Source organism: Herpailurus yagouaroundi, unplaced genomic scaffold, assembly GCF_014898765.1.
Source record: "Herpailurus yagouaroundi ecotype Mexico unplaced genomic scaffold, PumYag 28, whole genome shotgun sequence".
Classification (NCBI taxonomy): domain Eukaryota; kingdom Metazoa; phylum Chordata; class Mammalia; order Carnivora; family Felidae; genus Herpailurus; species Herpailurus yagouaroundi.
The window spans coordinates 72,785,882-72,798,032 of NW_024412376.1; the positions used below are offsets into that span (position 1 = coordinate 72,785,882).

The 12,151-nt window shown below is 39.3% G+C and overlaps 1 protein-coding gene across 5 annotated transcripts in view; it reads right to left on the minus strand.

The window, feature by feature from the left end:
• LOC121030809 (ankyrin-2-like) overlaps positions 1 to 12,151 on the minus strand; it is a 554,568-nt gene that overhangs the window by 147,702 nt on the left and 394,715 nt on the right. The window contains exon 1 of one of the 5 annotated variants that reach the window (XM_040475648.1): positions 820 to 891. The exons of the other annotated variants lie outside the window; for them this stretch is intronic. Coding sequence (XP_040331582.1) covers positions 820 to 876 — 57 coding nt within the window. The 5' untranslated portion in view covers positions 877 to 891. Of the gene's footprint in view, positions 1 to 819; positions 892 to 12,151 lie in introns of those variants that run through there. 5 annotated transcript variants of the gene reach the window in all.

The following is a 12,151-nucleotide window of genomic DNA, read 5'->3' on the forward strand; positions in this document are numbered from 1 at the left end:
ACTCAAGCTCACGACCCTGAGATCAAGAGTCGCATGTTCTACCGATGAAGCCAGTCAGGTGTCCCTCTGTCCCCTCTTTCTACAAGGCTTGAGAGCTGTTTCATTACTTTGTTTCATGAAGAAAAGATAATGAATCAGATGTTAGTTTGTCAGGTGTTAGTTTAACAAATATTTCACTACGATCGCCAAATCTTTAAAGAGTAATTACCCTACTTTGCTTACATATTCTCATAATGTCTTTAGATGCGATGCAGAGAAGGAAAGTCACTGTGTTTTTCTAGTTGAGGACACTAGAAGGCGAATAACTTCTCATTGTTTTCCCAGGACAGTTTACAATGGCAGGGGGACCAGGTTTCAGCACTCATAATCAGCCTATCTCGGGAGAAGGAACCCACCCAAAAAGCCCCACTGCAGGCTCTACTACTCAAATCACAAAACAGGAAATCTCAGACTGGGATGAATATTTTTAAATAAAATGAACTGGTCACAAGTCCTTTTTTTTTTTTTTTTTTTTTTTTTTAGCGTGCAATCTTTTATTTTTATCTTCCCCAATCATAGAACATACTGCTTCCTGGTGAGACGGATGGCAACACAGAACCCTTTTTGGAGCACCAGGCACATGAGGCATCCCTACGCAGTGATAATGTTGTCCCTCTACAACTGACTTATTCAATAGTAAGCTGTTGAGAAAAAGATTTTTTTTTAAAAAACCATACCTTCTTGTATATTTGTGTTGTTCAGACTTTCCTATGATTTCTACTTGAATGGGAAAAAAATCAGTGCCAGTCTTTCTGAGGAAAGAGAGCAGGGCACACTCACCAGCTGACCTCTGCACAGACAGGGCACCAGGTTCCAGTCCCAGGAGCTCCCAGCCATTTAAAGGATACACGCACCACATTAAAGGCGTCTTCCCATCAAGCTTCCAGCAGAGATATAATACTGGCTGAATTTTAAACTTGTAACAAAAGCCGCTTCCTTCCACAAAGCATCTTGGCCATCAATGGGATAAGCTGGTGTCTGCCTTCAAAGTAAGGAACACACTGTCGTTTACATTTAAACTTGAGAGCCAGCCTAGATAGATTGCCCTTCAGAGAGGACATACTTCATTTTAAAGGCAGGAGAGAAAATGGCCATTTGCTGTCCTCAGTGTCCAGCACTCCATTGATCAGAATCCAAAGAAAATCCTCTGCAGACCTCAGGCATCAGTCAGGGCATCGTTCAATAGCAACTGAGCTAGCCATATGCAACTTAATCCCCCTTCTCTCTCCCAGTCTCACCCAGGAGAAGGAGCAATGCAATTAAACAGCATATACTGTCACTCAACCACAAATGGAGCGTGGGTGGTAAGTGGGAAAAGAAGCAGATGCACCACAAAGACGGCTAAAGCATCACCTAATCAGGAAGGAAAAAAAAAAGGCAAAGGTTCTGCTCACTTGAGCTGGGAGCCAAGAGTTCATTCTGCTTAAGTGCAATGGTGTTTGTATTTGAGGATTCACATGTGTTCTGAGACTCCCGAATGGTCCGCGTAAGATAATGCAGACTGAACGAATAGTAGCATTCATCCATCCGCCTCCCCACTTTGTTCTACCCAGAGCCAAATCCAAAAGCCAATTTGGTAACACTAAATTAAGAGAGCAGAGCTTGCTAATAATCCTAGATCCTACTTCCCGTTCATAACAGTTTCTGTAAGGAGATGATTTGATTAAAATGAGACTATCAAAATGGTATAGTTCTTCTGCTTCTGCCTGAGGAACCCCAGTTCCAAGTCAAAATAAGTGGTGTCTAGAGTTTCAGACAAGGAAGCAGGAGCCTAAAGACCCCTATCCTCCAGCCTCCTAACCGAGCTCATTAACATTTCTGATGTTTCACAGAAACTTTCCAGCTAATAACAATGGTAAGTACACAAGGAGTGAAAAGCTTCCCTCTGGGGATCCCTTCACATAAAGAAGATAAAGCCACAGAAGTGTAGGTCACAAATAGTTAGCATTTTGTCACCACCCTAGGCTGTGGCTCTATAACCACTCTGAGGATGGTCAGGGGATGATCCACAGCAGCCACATTCTCGATGAGCAGAGGGAAGGGAAAGGCACAGGGAAAGGAAAATCAAAAACTGTTCCCAAGGAAAAGAGAGACACAGCCTATCTCCCTGTGCCGCCCACCCAACCTCCATCCCCAACTCCATTCGTTCATCCCCAAAGTGCAAACCCAGATGAACAAAGATGAATGTGCGTTAGCCTAGCTTGTGTAAATTGGAGGCAGCCTGTGTAAACGGGGCTGGGATTTGCTCATTGTGAAAACTCTTCTGACAGAAAATCCCTTCACTGAGGTTTCTTAATCAAATTTACTTTCTCTGTGCTCACTTTGACGGGAAATAAAGAAATAAGTTCATTCAGGAATTCGAAAAGCCTCACAAGGCTAAAATCTTTCTTCCTCTTAGTTTTCTATATGTTATCTTAGACTGAAAGCCTGGGAATTTATATTTGCCTTTTAAATATTCTTTGTTTAAATTGAAAACTTTCTCACTGTCATCCCATTACTGCACAGCACCTATCTCTGATGCTATCTTTTTATCAACTACAGGTACTGAGGGCCTAATCTGAGTCAGTCAAGAAGCATTGGGGATCCATCAGTGAAAATGATAAAGTCATAAAAATCCAGCTGTTATAAGTGAATTATTTGCAGACCTCCGGCAACATCTCAGTCACTGTGTCCAATCTACAGTGATTACAACTACCAATATTCAGATCTCGAATAGAAAGCTGCTTCACAATTTTCAAATGCTTGGTTTCAAGTTTCAGATTATTTCTACATATCTTCAAATATCTTCTCAGGACTATTCTCTTCTCATAAATGGACTTTTATTCTGGGAAAAAAAAAAACAGACCAATCCTGGATCAGGAAGCCACATAGTCCTTTAGGGATTGACTTAAATTGAGTTAAATTCTAACTCCTGCTGACAATTTGCTGTTGTGGTTTAAAACACATATAACCTGCCATTTGGGTTTGTAACAACTCCCCATAAAAATTCTGCGCATATTTCTTGGTCCTTTTATTTTGGTCAAATAAAAAGCACTAAATTGTGGTTAAGATGTGAAAATGCGGGGTGCCTGGGTGGCTCAGTCGGCTGGGCGTCAGACTTCGGCTCAGGTCATGATCTCACGGTTCATGAGTTCAAGCCCCGCATCGGGCTCCATGCTGACAGCTTGGAGCCTGCCTCGGATTCTGTGTCTCCCTCTCTCTCTGCCCCTCCCCTGCTCATGCTCTCTCTCTCAAAGATAAATAAACATTAAAAAAAAATTTTTTTTTAAAAAGATGTGAAAATGCAATCTTAAACCTGCTAGTCCTGAAGATCCCCGAAGACAGATTTGTGTGCCTTTTATCTATAAAGAAATTTTTATTTTTATTTTAGGATTTATATTTTTACTTGGGAATTATATGTTAGTATTTTAGTATCTTAAAAGAAACAACTTTATTGGTAATGGAGAGAGAAGTTGGACTCAATGCTTGAAACTTGTGCACTTGCATAGTGTCAATTTGAAGTGCTATTGGGACAGGTTGATAGGACATTTTTTTTTAAGTTTATTCATTTTTGAGAGAGACACAAACAGAGCGTGAGCAAGGGAGGGCAGAGAGAGACACACACACATAATCTGAAGCAGGCTCCAGGCTCTGAGTTGTCAGCACAGAGCCCAACACAACAGGGCTCGAGCCCATGAACCGTGAGCCGAAGTCCACGCTTAACCGACTGAGCCACTCAGTCGCCCCATTGATTGTAAATGTTTTAATTAGATTATTTGCAAAAGGCAAAGGTTAATTTTTCTTGATTGAGACAAACTGTTTTTAATTGTTATTCACGTGATTCCAAATTTAAGCCATGTGTATCTTAAATTTTGTGAAATAATTTGTATTTGCATATAAGTCAATAAGGCTTAAAAGCTAGTAAATGTGGGCTTTAAATGACTGAGCTATTAATCCTATACTTTTTATGGACCGTGAATTATAGCTCTCTTACTCAGCATTCCTGGCCGGTAAATTATTAGCAAAAATATCTAATTATACTTCAGAATTAACAACAGAAAGGTGGCAGAATGCAATCTTAGAGTATATCCAAATCTGTGAAAGATCAAACATCAAATCAGTGACAGATGTTTAAGATCTCCAGTTTTCCGACCCAATGCCCTTACCATTAAGACAGGGACATAAACACTTCTGGCAATTCCTACAATCAATTCTATACCCAGTAGAGTTTTTGTGCATGGATGCAGCAATAAATATAAAAGACTTCTAAAATATGTTGTTTCAATAACACAGCCATACAAAAAACAATCCCCTTGTGGCTGTGTTGTTGGTACCAGAAAACTGCAGTGCTACAAAGTGCTACTATTGTATCCGTGGGTGGTTAGTAATTTTTATGAACGTATAATAAACATCTGGATTATTACTGCTTCTGGATGCCACCACATTTAGTTAACTATCTCCCCACCTTCCCTACATATACACTAAAATAGAAAGAGTTTCCATGAACCATTTTCATTTTTTCACCAACAAATACAAGCTATTCTTTTTATTGCAACCCTTGTTCAATTGACCTATAAATAAAATCTGTTGCTAGGCAGTTAATGTTTCTTGCTTTAGGCATGACCAGCACTTTTCATTTTATACCTACTCATGCAAAGTCATAGTCCATAAATATGGAAACCAAAGCATAAAATTAAATCAAACTTTCTCTGGAAACCACACTTTCAAAGGTAAGGCATAATCAAACCTTTTTCGTGACACGGTGGTTAGATCACTTCTGAATCAAATCAATCACTGAAATACGAAGTATCTACCTATACAGTGTATGTTCCCAGCTAATAGGAGCCAGGTCCCTCAGACCAACCCTCCCACTGAAGCAAGCTAGGAATGCTGGATAAAATATAAGTAACTTCGTATAAGCCACAAATAGCGGGCATGATAATAAGGAATTTCTGAAGGAAAATGGAACCACTGGGAGATAAACAAACAGAGAAACTGCTTTTGTTTCCTGAGTGTATTTCCCTAGAAATTTTAAACTTTCATTCTTAAAACATCGTAAGCAAGAGGGCAGAAATCAAAGGTCAGTGTCTATACAAGATGGAGGGTCCACTATGGGACCTCCCTGCAATCATCTGAAACCTCAAAAAGCCATACCCTTAGTCGAAGGGTAGAATAATAAATAACCAGTTCTCCAGCAGGTTTACAAACTGGGTTTTATTTTCTGGGGTTTCAACAAAACTCAAGCCTTGAATTTGGCTTAGGGTGATCTCCAAATCATTTTTAACCACAGAGCCTGAAGTGAATATATATCTTCTGTGAAGGATTGACCTCCATCCTTGACCTTGAATTATGTGCATAAATAATTTTCCAAGTACAGTGATCAGCAAACAATCAGAGATGATCAAGCATATAGCAGAAACAACAGGACAGAGAAACAGACCCTTAAAACCTTCAAATAATAGAACTATGGACAAACCACTGACACAAAAGGGATGAGTTATTAAAAGAAACAAACAATAAAACAAACAAAACAAAAAACAAACAACAACAATGACAACAGTTTCCTCGAAGTAATATCATTTATATGTATATATCATTTATATAATTATATATCATTTATATATCATTTATATTTACATAAATATAAAAGCATTAAAGCATATAAAGCATTTAGTCGGGAGTTAAGTAATCTGAACTCGCTGAGCTCAAGCTTATTTCACGTTTTTACCTCTCCCTGTCCACCAAGCTATGCTAATTTGAGTAAGAACAGATAACAAATGTTAGGTAAATGAACATTTTAAGCATCGAAGGAATTGTAGAAATAATATGTACTGTAGGATTATATGTATTTATAATAGGACTTTAGAAGGTCTATTTTTTTCTTTATAAAAAAATATTTTTGCATCCTTCAACATTTGAGAATTCAAAACTGTCACCAAAATCGAATAAGATGTAACTGAAAAATATAGTAGAATCATTTCACATATTGAAAATTTTATGTGGAAACAAACGTGGCTTCAGTAAAAACTTTCATCAATATTCAACCCAATTAACTTAGTAAAGTAAAAACATCTCTGGAAATTTTACTGTTTCAAGTCCTGTGATACATTTAGCTCTCAATGCCTTCACAGAAAGCAAATTACCTTTTCTTCCCTCATTTCTTGAAAGACAGAATAGAGGCTCTCTTACCTTTTACTTAACAAAATATCTCCATTCCTTCTATGAACACAAATGCCCACTTAAAAGCTTGTAGCTTACAGCATTATCAGCAGTAACAAAACATCCATCAACCAATGAATGGATAAAGATGTGGTGTACATATGCAATGGAGTATTACTCAGCCATCAAAAAGAATGAAATCTTGCCATTTGCAAGGGACATGGATGGAGCTAGCGTAGTATGCTAAGTGAAGTCAGTCACAGAAAGACAAATACCGCATGATTTGAGTCATATGTGGAACTTAAGAAACAAAACAGATGAGCATATGGGAAGGGGAGGAGAAGAGGGGGAAACAAACCACAAGAGACTCTTAATGATAGAGAACAAATTATGGGGTGGATGGAGGCAAGTGGGCAGGAGATGGGCTAGATGGGTGATGGGTACTAAGGAGGGCACTTGTTGTGACTAGCACTGGATGTTGTATGTAAGTGATGAATCACTGAATTCTAATCCTGAAACCAATATTGCACTATATGTTAGCTAACTAAAATTTAAATAAAAAAAATAAAGTCTGCCTTTTTTATTACCTATAGGCACACTACATAATATGAAACATTAAATAAACCAACTAAATGTTGTTCACTAAACATTTTTATTTAATGTTTTATAGATTCAAAATTATTACGGGAAGACACAGCTGAGGCATCAGTGACTTCCTGTTAGTTGCTAAAGGCAGATATTCCAAAGCAGTATTCATCATTTGTATTCTAATTAAGCATCTTTTTTCATTAATTGATCGAATAACAGAGATTTGATATGTTATAAAATCGAGCTTTTTATTCGTGTGATGAAGGGTCTTGGGGGCGGGTTTTGAATTCCAACTTGGATTCTGTAATGTCAAGTACGTTACCTAGCCTTTGTAAGCTCCAATCTCCTTTTATATAGATTTTTAGGTAATGTCTACCTGACAGAACCAAGGGAAATAGCACGTGTCAAACATCTAGTACGTGTTCAGTAAGTAGTGACTACTATGGTTACTGTTCTGAGAAAAACAAACACATACAGAACATAAATATAAAAGCACGAAAGGGAAGAAAAGTAGGCTTTTGAGACAGAAACTAGGGGGATAGACAGAAAATGAGACAGGGTCACCCCCAAAAATAGTGTGTGGGAAGAAAATGCTGATCACTCTGGGCCACCTGGGTGGCTCTGTCGGTTAAGCGTCTGACTCTTGATCTCAGCTCAGGTTATGATCTCACACTTGGTGAGATCACGCCCTGTGTTGGGCTCTGCACTGATAGCGTGGAACCTGCTTGGGATTCTCTCTCTCTCTCTCTCTCTCTCTCTCTCTCTCTCTCTCTCTGCCCCTGCCCTACTCTCTCTTTCCCTCTCTCTCTCTCAAATTAAACAAATAAACTTAAAAAAATGCTGATCACTCTGTAAGTGTGTTCATACTTCTTAAGACTATGTGTTAACGATAAAGCTTGTAACACTGTGGAATGAGTCTTAAAAATCAGGCAACGTGGGTTATGGTCTGAATGTTTCTATACCTCCAGCAAAATTCATATGTTGAAATCCTAACCCCAAGTGTGCTGATGTTAGTAGAGAGGGCCTTTAGGAGGTGATTAGGTCATGACTGAGATTACACCTTTATAAAAGAGACTCCACAGAGCTCCCTGTGTCCTTTCCACCATGTTGGGATCTAAGAAGTCTGCCACCTGAAAAAGAGCCCTCATCTCACCTGACCACGCTGGCACCCTGATCTTGGATTCCCAGCTTCTAACTTTTTTTTTAACGTTTATTTATTTTTGAGACAGAGAGAGAGCATAAAAGGGGGAGGGTCAGTGAGAGGGAGACACAGAATCCAAAACAGGCTCCAGGCTCCGCGCTGTCAGCACAGGGCCCAAAGCGGGGCTGGAACTCACGGACCGCGAGATCATGACCTGAGCTGAAGTCGGATGTTTAACCCACCGAGCCACCCAGGCACCCCTGGATTCCCAGCTTCTAGAACTGTGAGAATTAAATTTCTGCTGTTTGTAAGCCACCCAGTCAATAGTGTCTTGTGATAGCAGCCTGAACAGACGAAGACAAAATCTGTGCCTGAGAAAGTATTTATTAACCCCATGATAACACAGCTCCTTATGGTCATACTACTTAAATGAATTCAGTACCAATTCAGTACCAGGCTTCAATATGCATAAAGGGACACCATGTAAAAGCTCTGTTTTGAATGGAAAAGCAAAACAAACAACAATTACCATTAGACTACCAACTAGGCATAGTTCCAAATGGAAGGTTCTGTAATAGCTTCTTCCGCAAATGGATTTATTACTAATGCAAAGTAATAAATAGTCAGGAGATGGAATGCTTTTTCACTCTCGTAATTAATCCCTAAAATTCGGTTTTAGGAGAGAGCAGAACGGGCCCCATTGCCATAAATATAGAAAGCCACAGTCAACCAGTCCATCAAGTTGGCACCTAAAATATTTGAACAAAATTTGTCAAAATAAATGCTTTCTGTACTCATAATAAATACTGAAGATAATATTCCATTGTTACTGAAACAAAACAAAAACAGGGGTGCCTAGGTGGCTCAGTCAGTTGAGCGTCCGACTTTGGCTCAGGTCATGATTTCGCGGTTCGTGAGTTTGAGCCCCGCGTCGAGCTCTGTGCTGACAGCTCAGAGCCTGGAGGCTGCTTCGGATTCTGTGTCTCCCTCTCTCTCTGCCCCTTCCCCACTCATGCTCTGTCTCTCTCTGTCTCTCAAAAATGAATAAACGTTTAAACAAATAAATAAGTAAATAACAACAAAAACAAACAAGACATACAACCGCACGGTAGGAATTACAATTGCAATCGAAGGCAATCCAACCATGAGGAACTTCCATAACTTGGACATCATCCTGCTTATATATTTTCCCTGCAGTGTCAGCATTTGGATTTTTACAGAGGGAAAAAATATTTACAACTCCACCCAAGAAGAGCTGACTTTGAATTTGGAAGAGTATTTTTTGGATAGATCAGAGCGGAGAGTTTCCATTATCCTCCACACCTTGCTGGGGGTTTTCACAGTGGCAGCTCCGGTCCCTTCTGCAATTAGAGCATCTCTGGGTATATATATATATACCTACTTTACATACTGGAAATCTCCACTTTGAGAAAGGAATTTACTACTTAATAAATAAATAAATAAGTAAATAAATAAATAAATAAAACAGGGAAAAAAAGACCAGAAGAGTGAAATAAACTCTATGTTGCTGTGTGTGCAAATAGAAATTAATGGAGTTTGATAGCCCTCTGCTGGATGAGAGATATTAAATGCAGTTACAAGAAAGCAGTATTTGAGGATCTAAATGTTCCATAAGATTTAGAGGACTATTCTAATGCTTGCAATATATATATATATATATATATATATATATATATATATATATGCTTGCAATATATATATATTTTTTTTCTTTTTATTTAGTGGGTATTTTTCTGTTTTACACAAGAGAGACAGGAAGTATCTCCAAGTCATACAATATAGATTAAACCAGAAGCATCTAATACAGATTATAAATTCAAATATTGTGCAGGGTTTTTTTTTTAAGTAAGTAAACATCTTTTTAATTTTTTAAATTTTCATTTATTTTTGAGAGAGAGAGAGAGAGAAGCACAGAGTGTGAGCGGGAGCGGGGCAGAAACAGAAGTAGACACAGAATCCAAAGCAGGGTCCAGGCTCTGAGCTGTCAGCACAGAGCCCGATGCAGGGCTTGAACTCACTAACCGTGAGATCATGACCTGAGCCGAAGTCAGAGGCTCAACCGACTAAGCCACCTAGGTACCCCCAGGGTTTTCTTTTTTTAATAAAAATAGAAATTGAAACAAAGCAAGTAAAATTTGAGCACAAGCAAGATGTTTGTAAGTTCTCAGTTGTCAAATCCGTATCTGGTATTTGTCTTAACCTCATTCTAGGTAAGATTAATATATTTATAATTAATTTAAAAAATTATTTGTTGATGCAGTCTCAAACTGTACACTAATATGCATTAAGTCAGTTGTATTCTTCTACATTTCTGAGTAGTACAATTTAATCAGGCTTTTTCTTTAGAGCAAGACAATTTCTCAACAATATGGCAGAATCACTCTAGAATATTCATTCAACTCTTAATTTGGATGTACAGTTTCTGAAGCATGTCAAGTCCTAGAACACTATTATCTTTACAAAAATTGTTTTACAAATGAACCTCCAAACCCAATTGGAAAATTATTTGATGTGTGTTTGCAAGTCTTAATAGTAAGTCTCAAAATGAATGAGTCTTGAAATAGTCTCTAAAGATCTTGGATCAATTTCGGATTAATTTTATTCACATATCTAACCTTCCTAAAATCCTACCTTTCTGTTGTATCACTTAAAACTGTTTCTTATTGGGGCACTTGGGTGGCTCCGTGGGTTAAGTATCTGACTCTTGATCTCGGCTCAGGTCATGATCTCACAGGTTGTGGTATGGATCCCAGGGTTGGACTGTGCTGACAACACGGAGCCTGCTTGGGATTTTCTTCCCCCCAACACACCCCCACTCTGCCCTTCCCCATGCTCTCTGTCTCTCTCTCACACAAAATAAATAAATCAACTTAAAAAGCGATAAATTAAAAAAAAATTTCTTATTTTCAATCCTCTCTTCATATTACCTAGCGGTTGTCCCTGCTGCTTCCAAAACCATTGATAAGGCTTTGCCTGGTCTACAGTCTCTTCAACTTTCTCACCGTCATGACAGAGCCATGTGATACTCACTTCCAAATTCTGCTAGTCCTGTCTTAAAACAAAAAGGGATCAAGGAATTTCTTTCTAATTCACCAAAATGTAGGATCGACTCACTTTTGTATCTCAGTTTAGATAACTGGGCTTATGCTTTGATGACAAAATTTAATCCCATCCTAGATTGGTAAAATGGGTAGGACTTTAGAAGTGCTACCAACGGGCAAGATGTGCTTATTACCAACAGCCCATCATTCTACTGAATCTCCAAATATCCTCTCCTGAATTTCTGTGTCCACAGTATAACCTGCCTGCTGGGACATGTGAGCATCATGCCCATTAGACCTTCTCAATCTGTTTGGATTATTACCTACTGCCTGGGGCCATTTTCTATGAACACCACAACCATTGAGTGTTTGAAGTCCAGCTACTTCCTATGTCTGCTCTTCATTATCTTTAATTAGACACTGCCAGGAGGAGTCCCAAGATTCTGTAACAGCACTCCAACTGGTCTGAGGGGTTAACTTGCTTCCAGTTTATGTACTCTTTGCTTACTCACCTAAGTCCCTTGGCCTGCAGCAGAACTAACCTACTTTCCTTGAGATTTGCAGACTACTCACCTTGAGGAGTGAAGGACCAGACTTTCCCTAGAGATAAGGCCTGACTACATTTGAAAACAGCACCAGAGGGGCGCCTGGGTGGCACAGTCGGTTAAGCGTCCGACTTCAGCCAGGTCACGATCTCGCGGTCCGGGAGTTCAAGCCCCGCGTCGGGCTCTGGGCTCAGAGCCTGGAGCCTGTTTCCGATTCTGTGTCTCCCTCTCTCTCTGCCCCTCGCCCGTTCATGCTCTGTCTCTCTCTGTCCCAAAAATAAATAAACGTTAAAAAAAAATTTTTTTTGAAAACAGCACCAGGGATGCCAGCAAGTCTGTTCAGGGTTATATTGACAAACTAGCCTGGGCACCTGCTTCTCCTGAACATAGGCCTCCCTCCCTTTTTTGCACCTTCCCCTTTCAAACCCTCCAGCTTGGTCTCGGTGGGGACAACGGTCTTTGAGAGGTTAGTCCACCATCTTCTCAGGCTGCCAGCTTCCTGAATAAAGTAACCTTTCTTTTCCACCATCACTTGTCTCTTTTTTTTTTTATTTTTAAATTTTGTTTTTGATGTTTATTTATTTTGAGAGAAAGAGAAACAGAGATACAGAGACAGAGTGTGAGCAGGGGAGGGGCAG